The sequence below is a fragment of the Vipera ursinii genome (assembly GCF_947247035.1).
Source record: "Vipera ursinii genome assembly, chromosome: 2".
Lineage (NCBI taxonomy): Eukaryota > Metazoa > Chordata > Lepidosauria > Squamata > Viperidae > Vipera > Vipera ursinii.
Genome location: NC_139513.1, coordinates 109,773,754 through 109,786,360, shown reverse-complemented (window position 1 = coordinate 109,786,360; position 12,607 = coordinate 109,773,754). Strand labels below are relative to the sequence as shown.

The window sequence follows — 12,607 nt, the reverse complement described above, 5'->3', positions numbered from 1 at the left end:
TGGATTAACTGTAGATAAGAGACTTAGCTTCCATAAACGAAGAGAGAGAAAATCAAATGAGTTTATTTTCATCCAGTCTGCTTATAAGCATCAACACAGATGAGCTCATGGAGGGTGTTTATAAGATTTTATTACGTTACCATAAGACCTCTTAGCCAGGACTCTACAGTTGCAAGAAAAAGTATGTGAACCCTTTGGGATTACGTGGAGTTTTGCATAAATTGGCCATAAAACGTCATGTAAGTCACAACAATAGAAAAACATAGTCTGCTTAAAATAATACTACACAAACATTAGCTCTTGTCATTTTCTAATTGAACATAAGATGGAAACATTCACAGTGCAGGGTGGAAAAAGTATGTGAACCTTTGGACTTAATAACTGGTTGACCCTCCTTTGGCAGCAATAACCTCAACCAAACGTTTCCTGTAGTTGCAGAACAGACCTGCAGAATGATCTGGAGTAATTTTGGACCACTCCTCTTCACAAAACTGTTTCAGTGTAGCAATATTCTGGTGTGAATCGCTCTCTTAAGGTCATGCCACAGCATTTCAATCGGGTTGAGGTCAGGACTCTGACTGGGCCACTCCCAGAAGGCGTATTCTGTTCTGTTGAAGCCATTGTTTTGTTGAATTACTTGTATGCTTTGGGTCATTGTCCTGTTGCATCACCCATCCTCTGCGGAGCTTCAGTTGGCGGACAGATGGTCGTACGTTTTCCTGCAAAATCTCCTGATAAACTCTGGAATTCATTTTCCCATCAATGACAACAATCCATCCAGGCCCTGAGGCAGCAAAGCAGCCCCAAACCATGATGCTCCCTCTGCCATATTTTACAGTGGGGATGAGGTTTTGATATTGGTGTGCTGTGCCTTTTTTTCTCCACACAGTGTTGTGTTTTTTCCCAAACAACTCAATTTTGGTTTCATCTGTCCACAGTATATTTTGCCAGTAGTGCTGTGGAACATCCAGGTGCTCTGTTGCAAACTTCAAAAGTGCTGCAATATTATTTTTTTGGACAGCAATGGCTTCCTCCGTGGTGTCCTCCCATGTACTCCATTCTTGTTTAATGTTTTCCTTATTGTAGATGTGTCAACAAAAATGTTAGCATGTGCCAGAGATTTCTGTAGGTCTTTAGCTGACACTCTAGGATTCTTCTTTACCTCATTAAGCATTATGCGCTGTGCTCTTGCAGTCATTTTTACAGGATGACCACGCCTAGGGAGAGTAGCAACAGTGCTAAACTTTCTCCATTTGTAGACAGTCTCTCTTACCGTGGACACATGAACATCAAGGCTTTTGGAGATACTTTTGTAACCCTTTCCAGCTTCATGCAAGTCAACAATTCTTGATCATAGGTCTTCTGAGAGCTCTTTTCTGCGAGGCATGGTTCACATCAGAAAGTGCTTCTTGAGACCAGTAAACCCAAAACAGGTGTGTGTTTTTAAAGGGCAGGACGGCTGTCAGCAACACATCCAATATCATCACACTGGTTGGAGTCAAGGTTGCCTCACTCCTGGCTCCAATTAGCTCTTGGAGAAGTCATTAGGCTAGGGGTTCACATACTTTTTCCACCCTGCACTGTGAATGTTTCCATCTTATGTTCAATTAAAACATGACAACAGCTAATGTTTGTGTAGTATTATTTTAAGCAGTGTTTTTCTATTGTTGTGACTTACATGACGTTTAGAGCGCATTTTATGGGCAATTCATGCAAAACTCCACATAATCCCAAAGGGTTCATACTTTTTCTTGCAACTGTAGGTCTTTTGAGACCACATCTGGTGATAGGTTATAAAGATAGATGAAACTGTTGCATTACCATTGGTCAAAGTAATCTGAAAATGAACATTAAAACAGTGGTCCTAAGGCAGACATGTCAAACACAAGGCCCGGGGGCCAGATCCGGCCCGCGAAGTGGTTTCATGTGGCCCACAAAGCCATCCTGGAAACAGTGAGGGAACGGCCCCCACTGCCTTGGCCCTGGCCCAGAGACCCTCCTTCTGCCAGAGACCCTCAGATCTGTCCCACTCCTGCCCAGGCCCCCATAGGCACCCTTGATGCAAATGATGTAGAGCTGGCCATGCCCACCCAGTAGGCCATATGCACTCTAGCCACACCCACCCAGTAGGCCACGCCCACCCAGGCCATACCCACCCAGCCCCTTGAGGGCAACCGCAATGCTGATGCGGCCCTCAATGAAATTGAGTTTGACACCCCTGTCCTAAGGTATCTCAGTATTGTATTTGGGACTTCACCACATCCATGGGCATATTCCAATGTCAGTCTGTCTATGAAATGAATGAACAACAAGGCACATCCCCAATCTAGTTCTGCCCACATGTGATATGGATGATATATAGATAACAGAGCTTAATCTCAAATAATCCTTTGGTGGAAGTTGTGGGTTTACAGCATTCATTTTTTTTTCTTCAGGACTATGACATATACACTTCCAGAGATTTATGAATCAACTAAATTCTAGAACGATCTGAAAGACTTTTCTATATTTAGAAATGAAGATCTGTTCAGCACTGGAATGGTAAGGAGAGGGAGACCTTAATACAGTCACTGAATACTCTAATTACTTATATGCAGGGGTAATGCACAAAACAAAAAGTGGCTTATGACATTATCAGCAAATATGGCCAGGAATTCATCAAAATATACATAAAAGGATTTATTCTGCTTCCTTCACTACTTCCTCAGGTAACTGCAGAGCAGAACTCTTCCACTTAATGTTAGAATTAACATCTGACATAATAATGCTTATGCCTCCTGTGATCTATTTTCTCAGTGTTTCGAAGATAAAACTGCCCAGCTCTATTTCCAGAAAACTAAAATATCTAACACACAATCTATTCCAATTCTGAGGGTTGTTTCAGGTGCACTCTGAATGCACAGGCAAGAAGTTTGTATTAAACCATATGCACTCTCATTTTTTTGTATCATACTTGATCATAATCAATTGAATCAAAGCATATGTGCATGAGACACTGCCTCAGTTGATTGGTAGTACATCTTCTAAAAAAGGAATATGGGTACTAGTAATAGTTGTTAAATATTTATGGCCCTAGGATAGATTTCTTTCTGCAAGGACATAGGCTACTTATTTATGAATGGCTGGCATCATACTTCAGGCAAAGTTCCTTCATTCTGGGAGACTGCAAATACTACAGCAACAATGGTCCAGTACCAGAAATTATGTAACAAAAATGTTTTCTCAAGTATCCCTTTAGTGTGTATGGTTTCAGAAAAAAATTATCTTGATTGCTCGGTTGGATGATCCTTATCAGAACAGAAGGACTGCAATCTCTGCCTGATCTTCAAAGGTGTTTGATGCTATTGACCTGGACGTACAATTTTACATTGTCTCTACTTCTCCTCACAGTTGATAGCATTGACTTACCACAAAATATCATTTTGTCCCCAATGCCATTTTATATGTTTGATATTAGTCACTCAAGATGAGGGTCATGATGTTATCAATATGCTAATGGTACAGAGTTATACTGATCTATGAAAACTGAATTATAATGCCTGTATGAATCTTATTTCAGTGTCTTGTTCAAGACCAGTACCTTAGATTTAATCCTGGTAAGACAATAGTCTTGTCTTACTATTCCTAGAAAAATACTTGAGACTCTAGAAAGAGTACAGAGAAGAGCAACAAAGATGATTAGGGGACTGGAGACCAAAACATATAAGGAATGGCTGCCGGAATTGGGTATGTCTAGTTTAATGAAGAGAAGGGTGAGGGGTGACATGATAGCTGTGTTCCAGTATCTCAGGGGCTGCCACAAAGAAGAGGGAGTCAAGCTATTCTCCAAAGCACCCGAAGGCAGGACAAGAAGCAACAGATGGAAACTAATCAAGGAGAGAAGCAACCTAGAACTAAGGAGAAACTTCCTGACAGCTAGAACAACTAACCAGTGGAACAACCTGCCTCCAGAAGCTATGAATGCTCCAACACTGGAAGTTTTTAAGAGACTGGACAGCCATTTGTCCGAAATGGTATAGGGTTTCCTGCCTGAGCAGGGGGTTGGACTAGATGACCTCCAAGGTCCCTTCCTCCTTCTCCTCCTTCTTATTCTTATTTTATTCTTTTGATTTGAATGGAGTCAACACTTCCTCAAAAGCAGCAGGTATACAGCTTGGGAGAGAGTTCAGTAAATCACCACTATTACTAGTGGCCTAAGTTGGTACAATGATAAAGGGGACATAGCTTAATCAAATGCATTAGAGGTAGATCCTACTTAACCACTGCCATGTTTAACAACTGTTCAAAGTTACAACAGTGCTGAAAAAGCACAGTCCTTGAATTTATGACCATCACAGTGTCCCTGCAGCCACGATTATCATCCAGGCAATTTCAAATTCAGGCAATTTCAGGCATTTAATATCTGTGTTAGAATCCCATGGTCACATGATCACCACTGAGAGCTTCACAATCAGCTTTTGAAAAGCAGAATCAATGAAGAAACTGACAGTAAAAGTGCAAGTCACAGTCATGTGATGTTTTGGTTAACTACAGCATCATTTAGTGATGGAGTTGTTGGACCCAACTGTGGTTGTTAAAGTGAGAACTACCTGTAATTATCTTATCTTCCAATTACTATAATACATTCCTTGAAAGCAACTTTTACCTGAGGTCTTGAAATTGAAACAAGTACATTATTCAATAGCAAACTGATTGCGTATCTGTTTTTGGTAATACCATGTTTCCCTAAAAATAAGCCCTAGCTTGATTTTTACACGTGCCCAATATAAGCTCTCCCCCTAAAATAAGCCCTAGTTTTGGGGTGAGGCACAGGCGTAAAAATCAAGCTAGGGCAGGGGAGAGGGGGTGAAGCTGGCCCATGCACCCCGCACCCGCTTACCTTAGGACCGCTGCAGCCAGGCCTCCCATGCCCAACACCTGTTGCGCCGTTGCCTGAGTTCTTCTGCGGCCGCTTGCAGCCACACGCCATGTGCTACCTTGCGCCGCTGCTGCCAGCTGCAGCAGGAGGCCGCAAGGTTTGTGCTAATTGCACCACTGCCGCCGCTTGCAGCTGTAGGCCGTGAGGTTCGTCACACCAATCACACCATGCCTCCCTTTGCAGTAAGATACCATGGGGCTCATCGCACTGCTGGCGCCGGTGTGGCACCGGCACGTTTGGCACAATAAGCCTTGCAGCCTCCTGCCGCAATTGGCAGCACCAGCAAGATTGGCTCAATGCACCAAGTGGCTGCCTGCCATGACCGGCAGCACTGGCACAATTGGTGAGATGAGCCACATGGCATGCCTGTTGTGAGCAGCGGTGGCAGTGTGATCGGCACAATGAGCTTTCAATCGACGGCAGTGTCATGATTGGCATAAGCCTCACAGCCTCATGCCGCAAACGGCAGCAGCAGCGCAATGCACCACATGGCATGCAGCCACAAGTGGCCGCAGAAGAACCTAGGCAGCAGCGCGTCAGATGTCGGAGCACTGGATACCTAACTGCAGCGGTCCTAAGGTAAGCGGGTAAGACATCTCCCGAAAATAAGATCTGGTACCTCTTTTTGAGGCAAACATTGCTATGATCACCAAAGAATATTTAGTTTGTATTGCATCTTACAAATATTTATTTGCATCAGTCAAAAAAAAGCATTTTCTGTTATAGTATCCTCTCTGTGGAATGCCTTTCCTCAGAAAAAAATATAGCCACAATCTAAGCATATACTGAAAATTAATCTCATCATGCTACTTAATAGCTATATATCATTTTACTTATATCTACATATTTATATATATATTTTTTCAAACTGTAATGTATATTTCAATGTACTTTTATGCTGATAAAAGTGCACTGAAATAAGTGCATTAATAAAAAACAAAACTACACTGTTAAATAAAGTTATATATAATTATATATATTCTATAATTGGTCTCTGGGTTTGGGATTCTTTTGCCCATGAAGAATTGCCATCTCTGTTCTTGGATAGGATGGCACTGGTGCATGATCTGAGGGTTTTCCTGGACTTACAACTCCTGCTTGAGGAACAGGTGGCTGTCATGGTAGGAAGTCCTTAGCACAACTGTTGTGCATCAGTTATGCCCTTTCATAGATCAACTATCCCTGCTCAAACACACATTCTAGTCACCTTCCGTCTTAACTATAGTAAAGCGCTCTATGTGGAGCTACCCATGAATTTTTAAGAAGCTTCAGTAGGTTCAAAATGCGGCAGCCCACGTGGTTTTATGCAAACCTAGTTTTGCACGTCATCTCTCCTAGGGGGCAGTATTGGCTGCCAATTTGCTTTCATGTCAAATTCAAGATGCTAGTTCTCACCATTAAGCCCTACATGACTTGGGACAAGGTTGTTTGAGGAACCATCTTTTTCCAGTCATATCTACCAACACACCCAAGTGGGGAGGCAGAGAATGCTACGGGTTCCACCTCCTAAAGAGGTCTACTTAGCGGGACCAGAAGAATGGCCTCGTCCATGGTGACTCCTTCTCTGTAGAATATCAGGACCTGCAAAAATAAGATTGGCTCCTACTTTGACCCTCAAAGGCCCTAAACACATATTTCTGTCTGGGGGCCTCAGAATGATATGCAACCCATCAAGCGGCTTGCCTGATAGTTGTCACCAGGGAGAATGTGGGGTTATTGTTTATGTATTGAGGTTTTATCCTTCTAAACAGCCCAGAGTGAATTGGGCGACCATATAAAAATTCATAATTTATACCAACCATTCATTTTAAATTCCCTGGGACTGCACAGAATTTTTTTTTTAAAAAGTAACTTCTTTTAATATTCTGAAAAACATTTTTAAGTTAGTACAGGTAGTCCTTAATTTATTACAACTGAGCCCAAAATTTGTTGCTAAGCAAGGCAGTTGTTAAGTAATTTTGCCCCATTTTACAATCCTTTTGCCATTGTTGTTAAGCAAATCATTGCAGTCGTTAAGTGAACCATGCAGTCATTAAGTGAGTATGGATTTCCCCATTGATTCTGCTTGCCAGAAGCTGGCTGGAAAGGTTACAAATGGTGATTACACGACCCCGGGACAGTGTAACTGTCATGTCAGTTGCAAACTTTTGATCAAGTGACCACGGGGATGCTGCAAACGGTTGTAAGTTTAAAAAACCAGTCTTAAATCACTTTTTTCAGTGCTGTTGTGACTTCAATCGGTCTCTAAATGAATGGCTGTAAGTTGAGGATTACCTGTACTGAAAAGATCACAAAGCTGATATCAGGTAAGATTCTCTTTAGGATCTGGATAAAAAAGAAACTGAAAGGAGGAGGAAAGGAATCATTCCTTGAAATCAAGAGTACAAAATTCCAAAGTGTACAGTTAAGGTTTTCTAATGGCCCACTAGATTATTAATCAACATATTTTTCCTTGGAACAACAAAAAAATTGGAGGAAAGCAGTCCCTAGTTGCCCATGAGTGAGGAATTTTTGATCCTAATACAAATATTGCACTCTACAGCCAAACATTCTGTATATTTCAACTAAGAACTATTTCCTTGAAATACAGCACACGGATAACTTCTTTGTAGGTGAAGCATAGTAATAATGTCCAGGATTTTCAACCAATTACCTGCCTGAAAGATTCCTCAGATTGTGGTCTGTAAAGTAGGCATTTTTACTTAGTTAAAACCTAATTCTGTATATACTACAGAATTTACTACTATAATTGAGCATACAATTACAGTTGTTCATGCCAGTCATTAAGCAGGTCACCATGTGACCACATCCAATTTTATGACCTTTTTTGCAGCAGTCATTAAGCAAATGCTCTAGCCATTAAGCAAATCCATTGGGCTTTTTTGTCGGAAACCAGAAGTAAACGCCAATTTCCAGCAAAAAATATCCTATAACTCACAATAACCAGAGGATGCTATAAATGGCTATAAATACAAACCAGCTGGCAAGCATTCAAAATGTGATCATGTGACTGTGGGTGGGCACTGGCCATTGTAACTTTGAATCCCACTCATGAATAGTCCAAGGGAAGTCCATCGTAACTTAAATGGTCACTAAGCAACTATTAAGTTGAGGACTATCTATACATTTTTTTTAGGGATAATAGTGTACCTAAGGAGACTCAATGTCCCTGTTAATTTCTAAGTTGTGACAGCAAGTACAAAATGATTTTTTTTAAAAAAAAAAAAGGACAGAAAGTTTAATGCAAGACATTACTGGATAGTCTTATTACGGATAGTGCTTATTTTTAAGTCAACTCAAAATTATCTTCAACTTTTGCAATGCTAGATATTACAAGCCCTATTCATACCTCTGTAAACTGAAAAGAAACCAATGTTATAGTTGAAAATGGGGGAAAAACAGCTTAATACATTTATATTTTTAAATCTCTGGATTTTGAGACCTCATCTGAATATTTTAAAGTACTAACTGAAATTACCAATGCCAATCTTCTTAAGTAAGAGTACCAGTTAAACCCACTTTGTTAATTAGGGATTTGTTAACAAGCCAAATGTTTGCTCAAGATCAGGCATGTCAAACTGCCGGTCTGCAGGACGGATGCATCATGATGAAACCGCGCCCTCCCGATTGCCGGCAATGGGGAAAAAGTCACGTCACACGACATCATGTGACGTCGCGGGTTTGACATGCTTGCTCAAGATGAAACATCACAAGTTGAACAGCTGGAATTTGAAAGTTCTCAATTTACAAAAACTGCATTGTATTCTCATACCCCACTGGTAACCTCACCTGTAGAACTCTACAAAAATGGTGGCAGATCAAAGCTCCACATTTTAACCACTACTTAGTAGCCTTTATTTCAAAACAAATCCTGCTACTATGTTTAGTCACTGAAAATCCAATTGCTATACCAACATAAAGTTTGGTATGTGTTGATTATATAGCTATACCAAATGTTCAGTTTAATAAGAAAATTTAAAAACAATGTGAAAATGAGTAAGAAGCTTATTTAAGATAAAGCTACTGACTATAATCTATGTTACTATAAATTTCTTATAATATAAATGGCATGTACAAATCACCACTCTGCTTCACAATTTCACATTTTTCGTATTGAAAATACCACTTTCAAAAGTAGAACAAGGCTTAACATAATTATTTTAACTTTTATTATCTACAGAACAAGTTTCAAACTCCATGTTCTATACTTGAAGTCATTGCTTTCCATCACTTAGATCAGACGTGTTAAACTCGTGACGTCACGTGACATCGCACAACATATCGGAACTTTTTCGCCATTGCCAGCAATGGGGTGGGCATGGTTTCCCGGTGACACGTCCGGCCCGCAGGCCGGCAGTTTGACACCCGACATACATAAATCATTTGATAATGGCATGTATATGTGTATATATGTATATATGCATGCATGCATATACACATACACAGAGAGAACTTTTCAATTAAATCAATTTATTTTCATTTACAATATTCCCTGATGTTATTTCTGCATTATGTTTTTCTGAATAAATGAAAATCAGTATGGCTTTTACATATTTTTCAAAATCAAAATATTAATGGAATTAAAATCTACTAAATCTGAATATGTGTAAACTGATAAACAGGGCTTTTTCAAAGAGAAAGGAAACATGAAAGATGAAATCTTGGCAAACATCTCAAGTGAATGGAATTTCATTTCAAGTCCCTAAGTAAGGAGATTTCAAAATTACCTACGCATTCATCCTAAAATTAAACAAGATTAATTACTATGAAATTAAGATTAATTAAGATTCTTTACTATGAAAGATATTATGCTAGATGTTATTTAATTAGCAGACATCAACAACTGAAACTAGAAAAAAACCAATCCACAGAAATGCTATGTTTACACATGTATTAATTTTTTCTCCCAAATAATTCATCTTTAAATAGAAGCAGGGCTTTTTTCCTCATAGAATGCTCAGAACGGAGTTCCGGCACCTTTTTTGGATGGAACCTTGTAGGGTAGGCAAGGCGGGTTGTATGACATGTGTGAGTTCCGGCACCTTTTTCTTTTACAAAAAAAGCACTGAATAGAAGTATTGTCTTAGATTCACTAGAAATACAGTGGTATAGACAAATGAGATTTTTCTACTTAATTTTCCTTTGGAAAATTGTCTTCAAATTCAGAAGCATTTCTTTAGGGTAATATTGGGATAACAAACATTGATTGTAAATTTAATCACATTTGAAATTTCTATTGAAATTGTAAGATTGATCTTAAAAATCAATGTTTTCAGTAAGTATCAGGTTTACTTTGAATAGAACTGCATATCATAAATTAGCAACTATGTCTTTAGCTAACAATAATATTTAAAGAAGATATGTGTTAACGAAACAGTGGTTAAATTATCCAAAATCATCTTTCAAAAAAAAAAAAAATGCAGCACAGGAACATATTACCAATATCCCAAAATTCCACAGGTAAAATGTGACCATGCCAGGGAGCTGGGGGATTTTTTTTCCTTGAAGGCAAATATAGTTTTCAAATTTGGAATGGGTGGAAACACAAATGAACTACCATTATGAAATATAACATTCTGTGGAAAGTTATACACAATATTATAATAGAATAAATAATCAAAGATAATCATATAATAGTTTGTTTCATACTATGCCTTACACCCAAGATACACTCAAATAATAAAAGACTTCCAGAGTTCTGTAATCTGTAAAAACAGGATTTAATGAAGAAGTTGTTCAAAACAGCTACACAGGAGAGTCACTAGGGCATTTTTTCTCAAAACTATCTAGTAATCACAGTAACTGTGATAAATCTGAACAGTAGTTAAAAAAACATGTCAAGTTTCAACACTTGAGATTTCATTCCTCACTGAATGACTGTCTTTTTTTTAACATTACAGCATTATCTCTTACTGTAATACTGTAAAATATGTCCTATTTCCATCTGTAGAGCATGCAAAGCAATACAGTGAGGGGCTCTACCTTTCTGCCTATTGGTTTTAATTCAAATTAAAACAAAACAGAATATCTGGCTTTCCCAATAAATGACATCCTTGCAAATATAAGGAAAATTACAAAAGTCAAATAACACATTCAGTTATAACTAGTAAGATGACACCATGAATAAACACATCACTAATCCACTTTCATAAGCAAGGTGTACTTATTGTACTTACTGAATTTGCAAAATGCCCTTTCTATTTTAAGAGTAACGATCTCCAAATATTTTCTCACCAACAGAACACTTTCAAAATCAGCCTTTTTCTAAGCCATCCACTCTCACCTTTTTCTTTTTTTCTTTTTTTATTTATTTATTAAAACCCACAATCTTTTAGCCACAAGATAAACCTTCCTGGAGAGAACTGGTTTAAAAACTTGAAAGTACATGTGCATTTTCTGTTGAAAAACACCAGGCCTCTCACAGACCACTCGAAAAGTACAGCAGACCGGTACGCGCATCAATGTGCAGTCTGGAGAAGACAACTCTCGCTCAAGTCTAGGTCATGGAAAAAAAAAAAAAAAGTATTTATCCATAACTGCAGCCGTGACGGGAATGAAGGCTACTGCTAAGCTTGTAAGCCGCCCAGAGTCTTCGGAGAAGGGCGGGATATAAATGGAATTAAAATAAAAAATAAAATAAAAATAAACTAGGGATTTTAACCCAACAGGAGTTGTGATCCCAGAGCTGGACAAAACAGAGAGCGAACCAACAAGCGCCATGTCTAGGCCAGCTTGAGCGAAGAAGCGGGGCTCATGTGCCGCCGCTGCTGCCGAAGCTGCCGCAGACACCCTTCAAGCCTCCTTGTGCGGGTGCTGCCGCCACTACAACGAGGCTCCACGAGTGGTGTCCTCCGGCCTTGGAGACCCCGGAGAGACTGCAGACGCCTCAGGCTCGCCTCTCACGCCCCCGCCCCCGCCCCCCGACGAAGACGCCGGGCAGGCGAGAGCGGCGACCGGCGGGCAAAAGAGAAGGTCTTCGCCGGAGCGAGCGCGTGTCCCCGGCAGTCCCTCCCTCCGCCTCACACTTACACGCGGGGCAGCTGCAACGGTGGCGCCCCCCGGCGCTGGAACACTCCGTCCACGAAGACGCCGTTCTTGCCCAGGCAACGCAGGTAGAAATCCCCACTGCCAGACGAAGCGCCGGCGGCAACAGGCGGCGACTGAGTCCCGGTCCCGTCGCCGGTGAGGGTCGTCGAGGCGGGGCCGCTACCGCTGTTGGCAGGGGCCTGGGCCTGAGCGGGCGGGGCGGTGAAAATCTCCAGGTGCCGCCGGGAGATGAAACTGGAGTGGCCCATGCTGACGTCCACCGAGCCCTGCGAGGAGTTGCGGCCGATGGTTACTGAGCGCTTTTTCATGAGGTATTCGAACTCGCGGCCCTCCAACCGGGCCACGGCCGCCGATGCCGTCCCCGCCGCCATCTTGGCCGAGACAGCGCGCGGGACCGAATTCCCCCCCCCCTGTTTCTCCCCCCCGCGCGCGCGCGCGCGCGCGTGCGCGCCCTCCCACCCCCGATTCCCCACACCGCCCGCCGGGTCGGCCCCAGACACCGACAGACACAGCAGCAGAGAGCTACGGTACAACCCACACTCACGCTATCCCCTTCCGCTAGACAGGCTGCCGGCTGAGCCAATGGGCGTGCTGCACGCGCTTTGGAGCTTTTCGGGATCCACCATTCACAAGCGTCACCGG

At 41.3% G+C, this 12,607-nt stretch overlaps 1 protein-coding gene across 2 annotated transcripts in view; it reads right to left on the bottom strand.

The window, feature by feature from the left end:
- Window positions 1–12,375, bottom strand: part of FOXK2 (forkhead box K2) — a 60,932-nt gene extending 48,557 nt beyond the window's left edge. The window contains exon 1 of one of the 2 annotated variants that reach the window (XM_083353908.1): window positions 11,948–12,375. In XM_083353908.1, coding sequence (XP_083210034.1) covers window positions 11,948–12,336 — 389 coding nt within the window. In that variant the 5' untranslated portion in view covers window positions 12,337–12,375. The remainder of the gene's footprint in view (window positions 1–11,947) is intronic. The other variant, XM_083353909.1, reaches the window with a different exon arrangement.
- Between the last annotated feature and the right edge of the window lie 232 nt (window positions 12,376–12,607).